The 21,566-nt window shown below is 36.3% G+C and overlaps 1 protein-coding gene across 3 annotated transcripts in view; it reads left to right on the forward strand.

The window, feature by feature from the left end:
• Positions 1 to 6,929: 6,929 nt before the first annotated feature.
• Positions 6,930 to 21,566, forward strand: part of runx1 (RUNX family transcription factor 1) — a 72,785-nt gene continuing 58,148 nt past the window's right edge. The window contains exons 1-2 of one of the 3 annotated variants that reach the window (XM_084105817.1): positions 6,930 to 7,373; positions 7,596 to 7,745. In XM_084105817.1, coding sequence (XP_083961943.1) covers positions 7,298 to 7,373; positions 7,596 to 7,745 — 226 coding nt within the window. In that variant the 5' untranslated portion in view covers positions 6,930 to 7,297. Of the gene's footprint in view, positions 7,502 to 7,595; positions 7,746 to 21,566 lie in introns of all 3 variants that reach the window. The other 2 variants (XM_084105815.1, XM_084105816.1) reach the window with 2 other exon arrangements.

The following is a 21,566-nucleotide window of genomic DNA, read 5'->3' on the forward strand; positions in this document are numbered from 1 at the left end:
TTTGCCCCACTTGCTTTCCTCGTTACCCTCTTTTCTTTGCTTCCCTATTTAGTCTCCCTGTGTTTGCAGTCCTGTGCTGGTTCGTTGTTCTATGTTCCCTTGTGTTTCCAGTTATGCCAGATGCCTGTCTTGTTTTCCCCTACGGGGAGTTTTTGTTGTAGTTTTGTTGTATTTTGATTACTTATTAAAATGCCTTCGTTTCCTGCACTTGAATCCTCTCTTCACTAATTCACCATTCCGTGACAGTTGTGGGGTTTCGTAAACAACAACGGGCATCGGGACGCAAGATTCGATCGTTTCATCTTGTATAGTGTGTCATAGTGGGCGACAACCGACGACACAGCTGCGATGTTTCACGACATCACCATAAAAAGACTATCATGTTTAAAAAAAAAAATCGGTCCTCCCCGACGGGTTCCGTCGAGTGTGTGAGTGAGTGAGTGCGTGCGTAGCTCGATGGTGTTTTAAGCCCCCAGTGGCTCCTTAGAGGCAGCTAACCCTACCCTCAATCTTAAACCTACCCATCCCCTCGCTGCCTGGAAGGCGCCGTTGGGGGCTTAAAACACCAAACACCGCGTGCGTGTGTATGTGTGCGGGTGAGTGTGTGTGTGTGTGAGACGGCACACAATGACTGGTTGGAAAGAGCGAGTGAGCGAGTGAGTGAGTGAGTGAGTGAGTGAGTGAGTGAGTGAGTGAGTGAGTGAGTGTGTGTGTGTGTGTGTGTGTGTGAGTGAGTGTGTATGTGTGCGGGTGAATGTGTGTGTGTGAGACGGCACACGATGACTAGTAGGAAAGCAGTGTGTAATCTGACATGTTTCTTGTCAACGACACAACAAGATTTTAGGAGTCAAAATCGTGTAATCTGACGCAGTGACTATCGTAACAGACAAAAAATTGTGTAATCTGAACCAGGCGTCAAGTCTCAAGTCAAGTCTCAAGATAAGTCAAGTCTCGTCAAGTCTCAAGTCTCGTCATGTCTCAAGTCTCGTCAAGTCTCAAGATAAGTCAAGTCTCGTCAAGTCTCGTCAAGTCTCAAGATAAGTCAAGTCTCGTCAAGTCTCAAGATAAGTCAAGACTCAAGTCTTGTCAAGTCTCGTCAAGTCTCAAGATAAGTCAAATCTCAAGATAAATCAAGTCTTGTCAAGTCTCAAGATAAGTCAAGACTCAAGTCTTGTCAAGTTTCAAGTCTCGTCAAGTCTCAAGTCTCGTCAAGTCTCAAGATAAGTCAAGTCTCAAGATAAGTCAAGTCTCAAGTCTCGTCAAGTCTCAAGTCTCGTCAAGTCTCAAGTCTTGCTAAGTCTTGTCAAGTCTCAAGATAAGTCAAGTCTCAAGTCTCGTCAAGTCTCAAGTCTTGTTAAGTCTCGTCAAGTCTCAAGTCAAGTCTCAAGTCTTGTTAAGTCTCGTCAAGTCTCAAGTCTTGTTAAGTCTCGTCAAGTCTCAAGATAAGTCACCTTCATTTATATAGCGCGTTTATCAATATAGATTGTTTGGTAACACTTTATTTTACGGTGTCCTTGTTACATGTAACATATGTACTTACCATAGTAATAACAGTAAATTATACAATAGGAAATTACAGTAACAGAGATTGTTTAGGCTTTACAGCAGCTCTAGAATAAAGTTATTGTCCAGCTAAAGTTAGTTTTGAATGATTCACTTCCGTTGTAAAGATCATTAGTTATTAACTTGTGGGCCGCTAACACGACACCGCTCTAACAGAAAACCCTTAATGCGCTCCGGCCCATTCATTCACACAACAACAGTGCCTGGTGGCTCGAGAACGCAAGCCTTGAAACTGGTTCAGGTGCAAGCTTGAAAAAAAAGTTATCATCTCCGTGTAAACTTCAAAAACGCGAATCTGTGAAAACATGCATTTCTTACGCAGCAAGTGTCCTGCTTCTGTCTCTGCTCGAGCTTCAGCGCCGAGGCAAACCCCACTCACACCTTCTCGTCTCCTTTCCTCCTGTTGCTGATCTCCTGGCCTGACGTGACTCAGGGTTTAATAATTATATTCATCATGACTAGAGTCTTTATCCACAGAATGAGCGTGCAAGGAAAGTCCCTGTTTTTATATCTTAACTTAAACCAGAGGCAGATGAAACATCTGTTCCCTTTTAAAAAAATTCTGACATGTTTATTGCGGAGGAATTATAAGGAACTGTTTAATAAATGATTTTCTGCATTGTAACATTATTTCCATGAAAATTTCCACACCCAGTTTGTCATTACTGTAATGTGTCTGTGATTCTTATCATTCTTCATTCTAATGATTCATCCTGTCTAGACACACATTTATGTTTTTATTATTTAAATCATCATAAATTAAATGTCATGATTTAAGATTTTTAAATCACCTTTAAAGTAACTACTGAAATTAGCAGTGTTAAACTCAAAGCTTAAATGATTAAATCATCTAAAAAAATTATTGAAAGGCATAATTATAAGAGGCACCAACAAGCATTATTTATTTATTTATTTGTTCATCCATCCATTCATTTATTGTGCAAAAGTGTCAAAACAATGTGGGTTACTATGTTATTGACCACTTAAAGCTTATTTACTCTTTCTCTTTCTGGTCTTAAAGATACACGGATGGACATGCAGGAATGTCTCCGGCCAATGAAACGAGGAGTGTTTTTCTCAGGGATGAAGATATTCAGTTCCATGATGCGATGGGAACACAGCAGGAGATGTGTGTGTGTGTGTGTGTGTGTGTGTAGGACAGCTGTGTATCCCAGACATCAAATAAAATAAATAAATAAGAGATTCACTAGACTGCCCTCCTACTCACCTTTCTCAGCTCTATACTCTTGTAAGAACACATTCAATGTTTTCTGAACCCTTGATTTTTACATCCCATAAATTGAAGGTTCTTTAGGGTTGGTGCTCATAAAAATGCTGTTTCTCTTCTTTTCTCTGTTGCCAAATGAAAAGTGTGAAAGCGGTTTGATTCACTGTCAACATCCACACGAGGAAATCCAGGACACGTGTCCCTTGATTTAAGAGCTTCAGGTACAAATCGCATTTCTACACTTCTAAATGTGTAGTTTTATATTGTAAATAACCTCTTAAAGTTTGGATAAACTTAAATCTGCAAAGGTAATTAATTTACTGGGTTGTTTAGATTTGAGATTTACAATATAAAACATTATATATATATATATATAATGTGTTATATTGTAAATCTCAAATCTTGTGCAGTAAGTAGTGCACAGTAATATATATATATTTGTTATAAACCCTATTTGTTATATACATTATATATAAAGAGTTCAGATGCAAAAGCCTCTAAGTGCCATCTGAATTTTTCTTCTAGAATGATCATTTTTATCAAGCTTGTATATTTAAATTAAGTAATTTCACTTAAATGGCAATGAAAATTACCTATTAATTGTCATTTAAGTGAAATTACTGAACTTAAATATACAAGCTTGATAAAAATGATCATTCTAGAAGAAAAATTCAAATGGCACTTAGAGGCTTTTGCATCTGAACTCTTTATATATTACTAGTACAAGGGATGTACATGAGTGCTCTGAAGTGACACCAATGTTTGATCATGTTATAAAGTTACGGTTATAAAGTGAAGTGACTTTTTGCTAAATTTGAAAATCAGTAACAACTCTACAAAAATGACTAAAATAGGGTCCTCGTTCTTTAATTTCATCATTTTCGGCACAAAATTCAGCACCCCCGCCCAAAAAACAAAAACATTTAAAAACTCTTCATTAAAAAACATGATTCTGAGTGAATGCGCTTATTATGATTATCTGGTACGGTAATCTGCGACCGAGTTGAGTTGCTCAGCGAGACTTCGGCATGAACCTACAGTAATGCGATATCAAATGCAGTAACACCAAAGCCTGACATTTTCTCCTTAAGAAAAAGAATATGATGTTCTTAAGAAAACATTGGCAAAATAATTTTTGGTTACACTTTATTTTAAGGTGACGTAGTTACATTGTACTTACTCAAATAAGTACTTAATTTACTACATGTACTTATTATAGAGTTACGGTTAGGGTTTGGTTTAAGGTTAGTTACTTGTAATTATGCATAATTTGTTGTTATTACTATAGTAAGTTTGTGTAATCACTTTAAAATAAAGTGTTACCTAATTTTTGAAGAATTGCATTTAGGAATAGTCTTAACTCAACTTTTGAGAACTTTTTTCAGTAACACTTTAGTTTAGGGTCCAATTCTCACTATTAAGTAGTTGCGTATTATCATGCATATTACTAAGATATTGTCTGTTTATTACTTATAAAGCACATATTAATGCCTTATTCTGCATGACCATATTCTACATCCTTTAATCCTACCCAATATCTAAACTAAACTATTAATAAGCGGTAATTAGGAGTTTATTGAGGCAAAAGTCATAGTTAATAAAATCTAAATCTAAAGCGTGACCCTTTTTTCTTAAGAACGTTTTTGTAAATTCAGCCCCTGATTAAGAACCAATTCCAGTTCTTGATGTCTTATGTGGCCCTGGATCATGTCACCAGTCACGAGTCACACGGGTATATTTGTGGCAATAGCCAACAATACATTGTATGGTTCAAAATTATTGATTTTTCTTTTATGCCAAAAATCATTAGGATATTAAGTAAAGATCATGTTCCATGAAGATATTTAGTAAATTTCCTTTCGTAAATATATAAAACATTTATGTTTGTGAGTGAATGCAGCACAATCGCCAACATAAATGCACAACTTTAAAGGAGATTTTCTCAATGTTTCGATTTTTTTGCACCCTCAGATTCCAGATTTTCAATAGTTGTATCTCAGCCAAATATTGTCCTATCCTAACAAACCATACATCAATGAGAAGCTTATGTATTCAGTTTTCAGGTGATGTATACATCTCAATTTCAAAAAATTGACCCATGTGACTGGTCTTGTAGTCCAGGGTTACATATGTTCTTCAGACCATAACATTGGTTCTAGGTCTGGAATCATATAACTTGGATCGGATTATCAATCGGTAAAAATCTCCCCATTGCATTATATAACAAAACATCAAAGCAAATCCTGCACAAATCAAAGCCTTTTTGGAACCTTAATTTTTTCGGAATTCAAAACACTGAATTCTACAACACTGTCGTCTGTAAGTGTGTCTGGATGCGGGGGTGAAATCTGACTCCGGGTTTGGGAGGGATAGCATCTGGATAGCACCTAAAGCACTCCGCCCACCACTCCCAAACCTCCCGTCCAAACGGTTCGAGGACCGCCAGGACACAGGTGTGTGTGTGTTTGGCATGTGCTGGAGGCGTGATGCAGGTGTACATGTGCCAATTTGGGGCCGTCTAAGCTGGAGGTGGACGCAGGTGTGTGGCTACGAGATAATGGGTGCTTGAGGGGTTGCGGGGGGGCGTTTCTGTTCTTTGGACAAAATAAAACGTCCTAATCAGTTGCATGATAGGCAAGAGTCTTGCGTGATATCATGACCCTCTGGCACGTGTAATGCAATGCCTTTATTAAGGACAGGTGAGACGGTAATGAGTCCTGCAATTATGCTGACGCCCGTCATGCAAGACGCATAATGGAGTTTTGATTTGATCCAGGTAATGCAATCGTTTTGGGAAAGGAAAATATTTTACTCATAAATATTATGTCAATGAACGTTCAATGTATTTGCTTGTGAGATGATGCAGTAAAAGTGAAATTTGGATATTATGAGAGTTTATTGTTGGTAAACACTCTTATATTGTGTCTCATGCAGAATCAGCAGATTGAAATGATATGAACGGCGCCATGCAACATGCAAAACACATAATGAAGTCTACGATTTGAAGCAGGTAATGCCATCATTCACAGGGAATATGTTTGTGCAATTCTTTTAAAATAACTTTTTGGCTCTCGGTCATCTAATATGACATTTCATTTTCACTTTAATTGAATGTCAGTTGCACTTAAAAAGATATGAAAGTCATTGCAATAGACATCAAAATACAGTATGTGACAGAACTTCACTTTTGTTTTTTGATTTGATATTTAATGCAATGTATTTTAAGTGTGGCTTAAATGCCTTCTTATCTCACTGTATATGTGTTATCTTTGTAAATATTTCTGACTAGATACTGAAGTTATTTAGACCAAACTAGTCATAACAATAGTTTATTGTCAGTAAATGCTCTGCATTACATTTTCTGTTTGTCCTGCAGAATCAACACTTTGAAATGATATGTAAGGCACCATGTAACATGAAAAATGCATTATGAAGTCTCCGATTTGAAGCAGTCGGTAATGCAGTCATTCACAGCCTGATGATGCATAGAAAAGCTTTTTGCAATTATTATTAAAAAAATATATAATCATTTATTATTACAATGCACTTTCAAATTACTTGTTGGCTCTTGATCATCAAATATGCCACTTAATTTTCATTGTAATTGAATATCAGATGTACTTAAAATGATTTGGACACTTGAGTTACACATTAGGCGTTAGGTGACAAATCATCAAACCAAGTGACATCTGCAAAGAAACAACACTATTTTCTTGGATTTTTTTTTCAAATGCAGTTACATGTCTTTTTGCCCCACTGTATACAGTATGTGAACATTTTATACATAATTCTGAGTGGATACTGAAAATTTAAGGTCAAACAAGTGGTCACAATGCGTGAGATTGTCAGTAAACACACTGCCTTTTGTTTTCTGTTTGTCTTGCAGAACCGGCAGATGAAGCTGAAACGAAAGGCATCATGTAAATTTTGACGATCGGCAGAGCCTTTATGGCGTCTGAGACACAGGACTAATTGTGTCCTCTGGTGAAGATGGATTTGCATGCTTTAACTTATGCAGCGTGACTCGCCTTGCTCTCGTACACAAACTCTGACACACACACACACACACACGCTTTGGCTGTTCTGTGTTCTTACCTACTCACTTTCAACCCCCCTCTGTTGAGCTCGCACGCTCTTACAATTGAAACAGACCTCATCTATTTCCTCCTTTTCAAGAAAATGCCAACAGGTGGAGGTTTGATAGACCGGCCCAAACGCCAGATCACACAGAACAAAAACCTCTGCAGAAAAAAGTCCGAATGAAATCTGCTGGAGCATGTGACCTGAACGGCCCAATGACACTCGGATGCTTTTCTTTTTTTTTTCTTCAGTTGTGGGGAACAGTTAAACTTGTCGTCTATCTAAGGGAGAAGCTTTTTCTGTGGGCCGCCACAACCACAAACCAAGTCTGCGACCGGTCACGGCTCTCTAGGCACTAGAGATCTGCCAGATAAAGATAGACGAGAGGGACTGAAGAGCAACGAGGGGGAGGGAGGATACGTGTTGATGTCAGCGTGTGAAACAGACAATTCGCCGGAAAAACCACAGCGACACGTTTGCGCTCCTGCTCTTTTGCACAAGGGTAAGCATCAGTCAACCACAGGCTGACCACCGATCGCAGTCGCCCGTGTCTGTGAACCATGCACAGAATCCCAGGACCGAACCGCCTGTCTGGACCGGCTCAGGGTGACCACGGGTTCCCGGGTGTGGGTGTGTACTGCATGTCGGGGTTCGGGGATCAGGGGGTGGCGTTCGGGCGAAACCTCTTGCGCGTCGTCATGCATGTATTTTTTCCTCTTTGCAGGGCAAAACCGGGAGCCCTTCAAAATTCGGGAGCAGATCAAGTTGGAAGCGCTGGATTCTGACGACGAAGAGGAGGAGAAGCAGCCGCTCGCGATGGCCTCCAACAGCATCTTCGAAAGCTTCTCGTCTTACCAGTCGTGCTTCTCCAGGGGTGAGTGTCCGAGCCGATGTTTCTGTGCACGCTCTTATCTCCGTCGACGCCGATGTTTGCGCAAAAAAATGACGAAGCTGGTTTGCCGTGTCAGTGGAGTACTGAAATCTTGTGGCTGAATCTGAAAACCACAGGTCTGTGGGTTACTGAGTACTTCACTGGTTAACCTCATTCAACCAGCCACTGCACGCTGGACTCCAACGGGTTTTCCAGCTGGAGGAAAAGGGCGCTCTCCTCTCGTCTACGATGTTAGTTTGAAAACTTTTCGGTTTTTGCACTGTTTTTTATGCAGGGTGAAACTAACTTACAGAATATTGCTTTAATGGTTTAAGAGGTTGTTAGTTTGATTGTTTTTTTATTTTATGACGAGCTTTGCACTTTTGCTTATGCTTTAACAGTTGAAGAGGTCGCGTTGAACGATGAACCCTCTATAGAGTAATGAAGTTGATGTCTGGAAAGACGTTCTTTGAAAGCTTCAGAGACGAGCCGACTTGCATTCGTGAAGTAAAAGCGTGCTGGTGTTGAGTTTGATGACTGAGATCCAGGAAAAGCATGTAAAATAAGATAAACCAGTAAATACAACAAGACTGACTTCATTCAAATTATGCATTGGCACTTTTACTTCTTTCTTGGGAAATTCTTGTTACATGATGCTGTTTAAAAAAAATGGGTAACACTTTACAATAAGGTTCCTTTATTAAACATTAGTTAATGCATTAACTATCATGAACTAACAATGAGCAATACATTTATTACTGTTTTTGTTAATCTTTGTTAATGTTAGTTAATAAAAATAAAGCTGTTCATTGTTTGTTCATGTTAGTTCACAGTGCATTAACTAATGTTAACAAGATTTTAATAAAGTATTAGTAAATGTTGAAATTAACATTAACAAAGATGAACAAATGCTGTATAAGTGCAGTTCATTATTAGTTCATTACTAATACTTCATCACTAATGAACCTTATTGTAAAGTGTTACCAAAAAATGTTTCACCTTTAATGCACAAATAATACTTTTAGCTTTTTGTTTAAGTTCAGTCCTTACTGAAAGTTCTGCAGGAACATGGTTCTGTAAAATAAAATAGAAAAATAGAAAGAGATCCAGGAATAGCATGATGCTGGTTACATGATGGTTACACTATAACTGAAGTGTTACATGATTCATGATGTTTCACCTTTAATGCACAAATAATCCTTTTAGCTTTGAGCATTTTGTTTAAGCACTGAAAGTTAACAAATTTCGAGCTTCTTCATTCCATGACCACTCTTGGTCTAAATCTCAGTTCTGTTTTCTGTTAATATTATTCTATTTCATTGTTATGCAGTAGTGGTCCGACCTCGCAGCTCTGGACTTTCCCTCTCGTCGGAGGCTGCGTAGAGTTTCTGAAGCGCTGCTTTTGATGCCTGTGGGTGTGTGAGTTCACAGCTGAGGCCCAAAGATGATGCTTTAGGTTCTCTCTTGTACTGAAATGACGGGGGGTTAAAGGTGAATGGAAATTACCCTGGTTTGGTTAAACTGACTCATTTAGCCGGTCTGAAGTGACGTCCTCTTCTCTTCACAGATTCTGTATATTCTGCTCAGCTAATTGGCTCTTCTAACTCAAAATCACTTCTTACTGTTTTAGTGTTTTAAAACGTGCGTTGAAAATGCTTGTTTTTTTATTCTAGATCATTTCTAAAGATGATGTTAATGAGGTTATGAGGTCTGGTTGCTTGAGAGTCTCATTTCAGCTTGTTTGCTTGTTGGTTTGTCAGCTAATTAAAATTTGTTTATCAACTTCATTCTTACTGTAATTGAAAGTTGTGAATGACCAATGATCCTGTAATAACTTAAAATTAAATTAAATTAAATGTAAAAATTACATTAAATTAAATTAAAAAAAATATATAATAAAATAATTATTGTGAACAAATTTAGAGCTAGAGAGAAAGAAGTCAACTCTTGACATAAGTCTCACTTCTGTTTATTATTATTTCTAAATGTTTTAGTGTTTTAAATGCGCAGTTTATTCTAGATCCTGCCGTGGGATCATTTCTAAAGGTGATGTTAATGAGGTTATGAGGTCTGGTTGCTTTTTTTCTTTCGCAGTTGCTCATTTCAGTTTCCTGACTGTCTGTTTCTCATGCATCTTGATGTGTGTGTATGTGTGTGTGTGTGTGTGTGTGTGTGCGAGCGCTTTCAGTTAACACAGGAAGTTTATCAGTCGCACCCGATGCATGTTTCTTCTTGAGCACATGTGAACAGCCTCGATGTAACATCTCAAAGACGAGGCAAAGGCCACATAAATATAAATAAGCAACCTTTATTCTATTATTAAAGGGATGGTTCAGAGTAAAATCAACCTTCGGTCCTTTTCACCATGACCTCGAGCCAAACACCCCCCAGAAGCCTTTCTTCCCCGTGGTTGAACATTATTAAAGTTAGAGCTTATTTAGAGATATCAGCCGAATGTCTTAGTGCAGGCGCTAATGGATCCAAGGCTGTATCTGGTAAATTACCGCACTAATAATGCCCAGAATGGACCAAACTTCTACAGTAGTACAAATAGGTTCTGTACTCATAAAACGAGGCATTGGAAAGTTTGTAAGTACATCAGGAGTTTATTTAAATAACACTTGCCTGACGGCTAATGCTACCGCTAACCCGGACAAAGTCAACGTCACTTCCGTGATTTGGGAAAAGCCTGTAAAAGTCCTGGCAGAAAGCGATCATAAGGATGTAGTGTACTGGAGATGTCTTTATGTGCATGAGTTAACATGCACTTCACTTGCTGTCATTGCCGATGTTTTAAAATGTGATGCCGGTTATTTTAGCCCATATAAAAACATAAGTGTAATGCATTTAATTTCTTTCTCATTTCATGTAGAACTTGATTGACAGGCAAGTTAAACTCCGCCTTTCATCCCTTAGCAACAAGTCCTTCCTTGACTTTACTTATTTTGGACACATCATGAACTGTCACTTTTTAATTAATTTTTTTCCTTACAATAACATCAGCAGTCGACTTCACATCCGAGTAAAGCAGTTGCGTCCAATAATCGCTGCACCGATCACTAACAATCAAACATCTGCTTTTGCACGGTAATCTCAGCTGGACAGAGCTGTTCGAACATCATCACATTGTCAGCGTGACTTTGTACATGTGTATGTTTTCCGATGTACATTTGCATGTACATTTAATTATATGTTGCATATTCCATTTGCATTTGCTTTTATCAAGATGCCATATGCAAAGTTGAAGGACATGTCAACATATGTAGTAACATATGCGGGCTGGGTTTTGCGTGTTTGTGGCCTTTTTCATCTAGCAGTGCACACACACACACACACACACACACACACACACATGAGGATTTACCCGTATCTCTCTGTGGTATCGGTTTATCAGATCGTTTGTGTGTAACCCTCTCTATCGGTATCACTATCCATGTACACGCTTGCAATTCTCAAAGAAATTTCCTTCTTAAAGTTCCTTATTGTAAATATAAGTTTGATTTGACATTCTGGCTTGACATGTTTATTATTAGTGTGAGGAAAGCTGCTTTAAGGCCCGTTCACACCAAGGATGATATCTGTAACAATAAAGATAAAGATATAGATCTAAAATAGCAGATCCACACCACAACCATTACTGCAATGGCACAGAGAAACGATAAAGTTGGAATCACTTTCAGAACGATTTTATAAATATTGACAGCCAATCAGAATCCATCCTGCTTTAAAGAGGTCGAGCAAAGGACAAAACTGCAGACTAATATATTTCTATAGTTATCCTTATATAGTTATCGTTCTTGGTGTGAACGGCAAAAAGTAGTTAATCACGTTGAAGCTATTTAACGCGGCCAGTATGTTTTTAAGTATTATATAATTTGTTTTTGCGATCAGACCAGTTTTTGATTAAATTAAATATTTTGCTTCAGATTATTTATTTTTTTAACTAGTTCATTGGAATGAAGTAATTCTTTACAATAAATCAAACTTTTTTGACATATTACCATTACTTGAAGTTAGTAGGATTATCACTACTTTTATTTAGTTTTATTTCATACTTTTTTTTTTATCCAATAGTCTGCACACTGAAAATAAATAAATATAGGATTTACTTTAAAACAATATCCACTTTGAAATTGCTAGTAAATTTCACAAATAATTACAAAGAAACAGCAAGTAACACATTGAATTAAATGTGCTATTTTGAAGTAGAACGACTGCAAAATGGATTTTCTTGTAAAACATGCTCTAATAATCTGTTTTATTTGCAACTTTTCAGTGCTTGGTCTAATTGGCGTCAGCAGAATTAAAAGCCATTCAGAGGCATAGCTATTTATTGCATATTTATTGCATATGTATTGCTATTTATTGAGATTTTAAAGACATTTTGTGTCTTCCTTTGGCAAACAATGCATTTCTACTTTAATGAAGTCGAATTATTTACCTTAGTATGTACCTTAATGTGGATTGGTGGAGTTTGTGTGGTTAACTATAGCAGGACGTGGCACATTTGTGTGAAGATTTCTGGGAATACTGTATGTTTATCTTCAAATGAAGCCACTTTCCTTCAGTTTCCTTCTCCCAGATACACTCCATCCCGTCTGGCACACCGGGCACCTTTTCTTTCCATATATCTCTCGAGTGTTTAACTGTAGCTGAAAGTTTTACAAGGCTGCTTTTGTCCCGGTGTGGGTCCGAGTGTCGACAGGGATGGATTTACGGTGGTTATCGGGGCTCGTCGTGGGCCTGTGGACCTGCAGACGGAGCGTTTCGGCCCAGTGACTTCACGCCTGGCCAACGCTGATTCTGTTTATCTACATCTACAGGCACCTGAGAAGGAAGCCACTTCGTCTGGTCAATGCAGATGCAGAAAGGGACTTGCATAGGGTCATAAATTCCTGTTCCTCGCTCCCGTTTGGGTGCTTTTCAAGAGTTTAGCGGAACTAGGTGTGGATGGGAACGATCGGCATATTAGAGTAATGGGAATGTGGTCACCGACAATAAATTAGATGCTTTAACACACATAACACCTCATATTTTACCTTAGGAATAACTAGGAAGTGAGAAGTGCATCGGCACGGCCCTTTCCCAGCACCTTCCCAAAGGCCTTTTTTGGAGATTCTGACTCTCTAATACCTGATACGTATTAAAGAGCACTGATCCGATATGAAACGCTGATGTCTCAATATCTCGCTGGTCATTGGCTTATATTGAGTTTCTGTTCTCGCTCTGCTGAAATGGATTTTCTGACCCTGCTCTCTTTACATGGAGCAGCTGCTGGGAGAGTTTGGGCCTGGTAATATTGAGCCCAGTGTCTGGTAGACAGGCGGGCCGGTCGCCATTGAGCCCAGCGTCCGACAGAACCACGATGGGAATGTATTGAGTGGCGTCACTAATGCGCAGCTCCAGGGAAGGAGATAAAGATAGTTAAGACCGGTGGAGGGAATGAGCTGGTGGGAGAAACAGGCTTGAAGATGCTGGTCATGAATCAGACAGGTGTAGGAGATCGCTAGACGAGAAACGAATCACTGATTTACTTCATTTTCTGAAATTCTGTCTATGGGAAAAAAAGTGATTATAGTAAACAAAATATATATCTTTTTATTTATTTTTATTTTTTATTTGTATTAAATAAAAATATTATTTTTTTATTAGATATTTTAATAAAATTGGTATTTTTGTTTACTACAGATATTTTCCTTAATATTAGGCCATGATAATATGCAAATTAGTATTAATATCATTAATACTATGAATATGCATTAATATCATCATTAATGATGTGCTAATTTGCATTTGCATCAGTGTTGCTGAAAAATTGTGAATATAGTAATCCAAATAATGTTTACATTTTTTTTTAAATAAAATATTAACATTTTATTTTTCATGAAATATTTTTATTTATTTAATAAATATCTAATTATTTAACTAGTATTTTAATATAAGTATTTTTTTTTACTAAAGATATTTGCCTTAATATTAGGCCATGATAATATTACCCACAAGATGTGAAATACGCAAATTAGATATTTAATCATTAATTATGTGCTAATTTTGCATTCGCATGTTGTTGAAAAAATGTGAATATAGTAAACAAAATATTTATTTGTTTGTATTTTTATATAAATATTTTCAGATTTTTATTAAATAAAATAAAAATAGTAATTTTGTTATGAAATATTTAATTATTGAACTCTCTGATTTATCTATCCACTGTTTTTTTAATTTTACTAACATTATAGTAAAAAAAAGTTAATACTATGCATAATTTGGGAATGCACTATTTTCTTATTTTTACTCACAAATTATAAGGTAAATAAGTATTAGATTCTATAAAGACAATTAACAGTAACAGTTCATTCATGCAAAGTTTGGTTCATGTATGTTTATTGGAAGAGAATCTGTCCGAAAATGACAAATTGAGCATTTCTTCTCGATAAAGAGGTCCCGTTATAGATGAAAATGATCTATAAGTTGAGAACTGATTGGTCCGTGTCTCTGTACAGCGAGAGTAATGTTTCTTCAACTGCTGCACAAGATGAAAACATGGTGATGCTTGTCCTAATATCTTGCAATTTTTAACATTAATTAAAAAAAAAGTCAGACTGTAGCAGTAGTTTGAAGTGTATTTCTCTAGGGAGGCTTGTTTTGGCGTGAACACACACCAGTTTCATTTCAGTAATTATTTTGAGGGCAGACATTGATTCCCTGACCACATCATATTAAATCAACCGCTGATTGGTCAGCCATCGATCAGCTCGAGCTTCATATTGAATCGCAGGAAGATTTCATGATGAAAATCACTTTTGAAACCCAAACACGTGTCGGATAATATGAGAGGGCCCGAACGTTTCATAACACACATGTGAAGGGAAACTTCTCTGCAGGTTCAGAAACCACAGAGAGGTTTTGCTAGCGCTGATAAGAGTCCGGGAGCTCCGAGTTCTTCAGTTCTCCTTCATTATTGCCTTCCCCTCACCCACTGTTCCTGTCAGCCGACAGCTTCTCGCTGCGAGGGAGATGTGTTGTTGAAAATAGCTGTCGCTGTGAGCCGGAGTCTCTGTTTAACACCTAAAGGCCTGCGTGTCGTTTGAGAAAGCGGAATAAGCCTCAGTTGACAGGAAGAAGAAGCTTTTGCAAGGTGTTCGAGGAGCGAGTCCCTCTCTCTCTCCGGCTGTTTCGCGTGCACCGGATGTGTGCAAAACCCTCGTGCAACTCTGAACTGCAAATATCTTCATCATGTGGGTTTAATATCCAGTGTTAGTGAAGCTACACGCTGCTCAAAACTGAAAGTAATTCAACTACAGTCGAGCTACACTTGTACTTTACGCCACAAGCTAACCATAAAACTATTGTGGAAGAAATTTAATGTTCTATATGTTTGCATTTTCTATTTATTTATTTATTTTAACCTGTTAATATCATTAAACTGAATATTTTCACCCAGATAGTTCAATTTATTTATTATTTATTTAGTTATGTATTTATTTATTTATTTATTAAACTAAATATTTTCCCCCAGTTCAATTAAATTAACAGGTTATTTATTTATTTATTTATTTATTTATTTATTTTAACCTGTTAATATCATAAAACTGAATATTTTCACCCAGATAGTTCAATTTATTTATTATTTATTTATTTAATTATATATGTATGTATGTATGTATTTATGTATTTATTTATTAAACTAAATATTTTCACCCAGTTCAATTAAATTACTATATTTATTTATTTATTTTAACCTGTTAATATCATTAAACTGAATATTTTCACCCAGATAGTTCAATTTATTTATTATTTATTTATTTATATATATATGTATGTATGTATGTATTTATGTATTTATTTATTAAACTAAATATTTTCACCCAGTTCAATTAAATTACTATATTTATTTATTTATTTTAACCTGTTAATATCATTAAACTGAATATTTTCACCCTGACAGTTTCACCCCAGAACCTGTTACATATTTACACTCAGTTCAATAAAATCAACAGGCTCAAAAATAAAATATATTTATTCATGTATTTTTTTTTTACTTGTTCATTTAATTTAATTGAAAAATTTCATTCAGACAGTTCAATTAAATTAACAAGTAAAAAAAAAAAAAAGTATTATTATTTTATTATTTATGTACCTGTTGAATTATAATGAACTGCCGGATTTAAAACATGCATGTAAGATGAAGAACATTTTAGGAGAGCATGTTTGATTATTACTCATCGCTCATTCTCACCTGAATGCAAATGGGAAAAACAGTTTGTAAACAGCTAACTGTCACGCTACTGAAAACTGTGGTTAAGTCACTAGCATCGCTACTTTTAGATAGTTACTCACAACACTTTTCACATCAAGCAACTGTTCATTTCAGTAGAAAGGTCCCAGGCTTTGTGTGTGTGCATGTTTTTATGTGTGGGTTCTTAAAGTTTCTTTGCTGAACGTTTGTATGGGTGTGTATCGATGACAGAGGTCTGTCTGTGGTAGCGCAGCGGTGAGTGTGGCGACCTGACTAGCCACAGTTCCTTACCCACATGCAAAGTAGCCTAACCAAAGACCTCATTCAGCCAAACATAGTCATGTAGAAACATGCATGTAGGAGTAGAAAACAGAACCGCATTAGTCATGGACTCACTGACTCACTAACTCACTAACTAGTGCTCAAATGAAACCGTTGTAGTGGAAACACATGTAGCTTTTAAAAACTGGCAAATTAGTTTTTGCCAAAGTCAATATTCAAAACTGATGACAAACTTTATAAAGTATTCAAACACAAATACTGTGTAAAATAGTCTATTTTTAGTGAGTTTGATTGATTGATTGGTATTTGTGTGAAATTATATATATATGTATACATATATATATGTATACATATATATATATGTATACATATATATATATATATATATATATATATATATATATATATATGTATGTATGTATGTATGTGTATATATATATATATATATATATATATATATATATATATATATATATATATATATATATATGTATATATATATATATATATATATATATATATGTATGTATGTATGTATATATATATATATATATATATATATATATATATATATATATATATATAGCTTTGGGGATGTTTTTTACTGAGCTTGTGGCAATGCATTCTTGTATTCAATGCATGCCAAAAAAAAAACAAAAAAAAAAACAAACAAAAAAAGGTAGCTATGATTGATTTGATTAATGCATGTCTGTTTTTAAAACATTAATCAACATCTGATAAGCTTTCGTATGTCTGATTGTAAGACTATTTGTTCTCAATACTAGTCATTACTCAAATAAGAAAGACCACAAAACTCATCTGAGTGGTTAAAGCTCATGCAAACAGCGACATTCACACTGATTCTGAAACGATGGAGAACTCACATGCACACTTCTCTTTTTCTGTTAAATGATTGACAGGCCAGTCACTGGATGGGGGTGCACTTCCTGATGGTACATCCTTTGCAGCATCAGTTATTGGGCCAGTGTGTGTGTGTGTGTGTGTGTTTCAGTTAGACAGGCTGAGAGTTTCTAACGGTGGCCTTACAGCTGTAGTTTCCTTCCTCTGCAGTATCAGCTTCACAGGAAGCTGTTATTCAGTGTTTTTACAGTCGCAATATTAAGTCTAAATATTAAGAGATCTGCAGAACCAACCCTTACAAAGTTCAAGGTACAATGATGGTGTCAGATGGCTGTACTATGGCACTTTTATATGTACCATGGTACTATGCTGTTTTTTGGAGATGTACCATGGTGTTACTATGGTTTCTGGACATGTAACATTGTACTACTGTGGTTTTGTCCATGGTGCTACTATAATTTTGTACATTTACCATGGCACTACTATGGTTTTTGGAGATGTACCATGATACTACTATGGTTTTTGGACATTTACCATGGCACTACTATGGTTTTTGGAAATTTACAATGGTGCTACTATGGTTTTTGGAAATTTACAATGGTTCCACTTTGGTTCTTTGGAAATGTGCAATGGTGCTACTATGGTTTTTGGACATGTCACATTATACTACTATGGTTTTGTCCATGGTGCTACTATAATTTTGTACATTTACCATGGCACTACTATGGTTATTGGGGATGTACCATGGTACTAGAATGATTTTGGACATTTACCATGGTGCTGCTGTGGCTTTTGGACATTCACCATGGTACTACTATGGTTTTTGGACATTTACCATGGTACTACTTTGGTTTTTGGACATTTACCATGGTACTACTTTGGTTTTTGGAAATTTACAATGGTGCTACTATGGTTTTAGACATTTACCATGGTACTACTATGGTTTTTGGACATTTACCATGGTACTACTTTGGTTTTTGGAAATTTACAATGGTGCTACTATGGTTTTAGACATTTACCATGGTACTACTATGGTTTTTGGACATTTACCATGGTACTACTTTGCTTTTTGGAAATTTACAATGGTGCTACTATGGTTTTTGGACATTTACCATGGTACTACTATGGTTTTTGGACATTTACCATGGTACTACTTTGGTTTTTGGAAATTTACAATGGTGCTACTATGTTTTTTGGAGATGTACCATTGTGTAACTTAGTTTTTTTTTTTAAATGTACCATGGGACAACTTTGGTTTTTGGAAATTTACAATGGTTCCACTTTGGTTCTTTGGAAATGTGCAATGGTGCTACTATGGTTTTTGGACATGTCACATTATACTACTATGGTTTTGTCCATGGTGCTACTATAATTTTGTACATTTACCATGGTACTACTATGGTTATTGGGGATGTACCATGGTACTAGAATGATTTTGGACATTTACCATGGTGCTGCTGTGGCTTTTGGACATTCACCATGGTGCAACTTTGTTTTTTGGAAATTTACAATGGTTCTACTTTAGTTGTTAGTTTTTTTTTTTTTTTTTTTTTTTTTTACCATGGTGCTACTATGATTTTGGACATTTACCATGGTACTTCTATGGTTATTGGAGATATACCATGGTGCTTCTATGTTTGTTTTTTTGGCATCAATTCTCAATTCTCAGCGTGTGTCTGACAACTTATTCTTAAAGGGGTGTATAATGCCCTTTTCACAAGATGTAAAATAAGTCTCTGTTGTCCCCAGAGTGTGTGTGTGAAGTTTTAGCTCAAAATACCCCACAGATATTTTTATATAGCATGTTAAAATTGTCACTTTTTGAGGGTGAGCAAAAACGCACCGTTTTGTGTCTGTTCCTTTAAATGCAAATGAGCTGCTGCTCCCGGCACAGGGGGCGGAGCTTCAAGAGCTTGTACTCACACAGACACACACTGAAAATTTCAAAAACTTTTAGCCTTTTATGTTCAAACCGGAGTCAGACAGTGATGGAGAGATTCAAGAAGAAGTGACATGTAGAAGCAACAGGACATTTCTGAATGGTTAGTTGATGAATTTAGATAGTTTATGTGTAGTTATCTTCTAGTCATTGATTAGCATATTCTGTCGTGATAAACTATAAATCGTGTTCTGGGGGCGGGGTTTATGTAAATTCTAGGGTTGGTGATGTCACTAACCCTGGAGGAATGTGGTGTAGTCTCTACCAGCCGTTTGTTGTAGTCCTTAAAAAGTGATTTCTTTAAAATAAAAAATCTCCCTTTGCTTTGAACTTTGAGTGTCGTAACTTTGCAGATGTTGTTTATGCTCAAACAGCAACATTACACACTAACTAAAGTTAGAAAAGTGAAATCATAATCAACCACCCCTTTAATAATTGCTCAGGGATGACCTCGACAAGCTCGCACATCTCAATCCACAGTTTTGCTTATCCCACCTATACCTGAATATTTAATTTGTTTAATATTCTGTTAATTATATACATTTGCTTCATAGATATCTCTCTGATATCTCCATTATGCTCTGTCATCGGTGTTTCTTTGTCTGGATACACACACTGTACACACACTGTGTGGAATCTTTTAGTAAGTATGAGTATGAGTATGAGTATGAGTATGAGTATGAGTATGAGCATGAGTACACTAGCACAGAATCAGGCCCGGAACCAACACTGGTATCGGCTCATTCACAATATATATGTGTGTGTGTGTGTGTATGTGTGTTGTAATGTATACGAAGATGAAGAATAGAAGATTAGGTCTGGATTCAGAGTTAATTTACATATTGTACGCAGATCTTATTTACATACAGTAAATACTCGTGTTTCATCCTCATCTTCTTTTTTGGCCTGTACAGTAGATTCCTCGACACTATTTGACTGTTATCATCTCCATCTTTGACCTCTGTCATATCGATTTACATATTCTCTCTCATCTACATCTGACGTCTGTCTTTCTCTTGCACCAATGAAATCAGTTCGTCAGAAAAATGACTTACTGTAATCATACATGCACAAATAGCTCCTAATATCTTACGCGTGTCCTTTTAAAGCACACATGTGTGTGTGTGTGTGTGTGTGTGTGTGTGTGTGTGTCTGCGTGTGGTGCTGCAAGAATGCGATCCACACACTTTACGATCCACGTCTGCTGAGGTAATTATGCCGTGTGACTCAGCGCTCTTGGCTAGCGTCCTGGGCACAGCTAGCATCACCTGTTTCAGCACAGTCGTCCAGGCGCCCGTGTGTGTGTGTGTGTCTGTGTGTGTGTGTGAGCTATGCTTAGTCAGAGGAGATGGCAGTGAACAGTTGTCTATGTTTAGTCACAGCATCAGTGATACAGAGACTCTCCTCTGGTCGGCGTCTGGCCGCAGAAGAAAGCCATAGTCATGTCTAGCCACTGCGTCTCGCTCCGGTTAGCGCTAATGCTTACACACGGATGCACAGAAATGGACTTACATGAACTCTGTGTGTGTGTGTGTGTGTGTGTTTCGCTGTGTTTAAAGGCTTGAGCAGTGACAGTGTAAACCAAGAGAGTGCCAAAAGAGATTCATTACTACAAAAACTGATGAATGCACAGGAAAAGACAAAAGGATATAATGTTTAAAACAAAACTATGCGGTCTGAAAACAAGTGTGTTGTACCATGGTGGTGCTTCGTTTTGGATATTTACCATGGTGCTACTATGTTTTTTGGACATGTAACATGATTATACTGTGGTTATTAAAGATGTACTATGGTGCAACTTTGGTTTTTGGACATTTACAATGGTGCTACTGTGGTTATTAGAGATGTAACATGATACTATATGGTTTTTAGACCTTAATAACTTCTTGTTTTAGGGGTATTTATTTTACTTATTTATTTGCCCTGCAGAAAAAAAAAACTACTTACTCAAATATCCATAAGTACTTTTATTTATCTTATTTATTTATTATAATTGTTTTTTATTTTTTATTTATTTATTTTATAAGTATTATTTTTTATTATTAAGTATATATATATATATATATATATATATATTTTTTTTTTTTTTTTTTTTTTTTTTTTACATTTGGATACACAGATATTGGTACGACATCGGGATTTAATTGGAACTTACAAAAATGCGTTCATAATTTTCAACACATTTTATTTTTGATAAATACAATAAAACCTATGAATGCCATGAATTTAATATTCTATAGCCTCAAATGATTTGCAAACACACTTTTCCAGAATAATTTTCCTCTTATGGCAAAATATGCATGTTTCGAATGAAGATGTAATTTGATGCATTGAACATTATACTGCAGCCGATAGTCCTTTTATTTATTTATTTTTACTTTTTTACGCTATTTCTTTAAACAATATTGAACATTAGGATGCATCTAATTAATTTCATATTAGATCATTTTCTCCTGGGAAAATTAGTGAGAAATGTTTGAGTTCATTTAGAAATCTGAGAAAT

Source organism: Abramis brama, assembly GCF_963993115.1.
Source record: "Abramis brama genome assembly, chromosome: 2".
In the NCBI taxonomy this organism is placed as follows: domain Eukaryota; kingdom Metazoa; phylum Chordata; class Actinopteri; order Cypriniformes; family Leuciscidae; genus Abramis; species Abramis brama.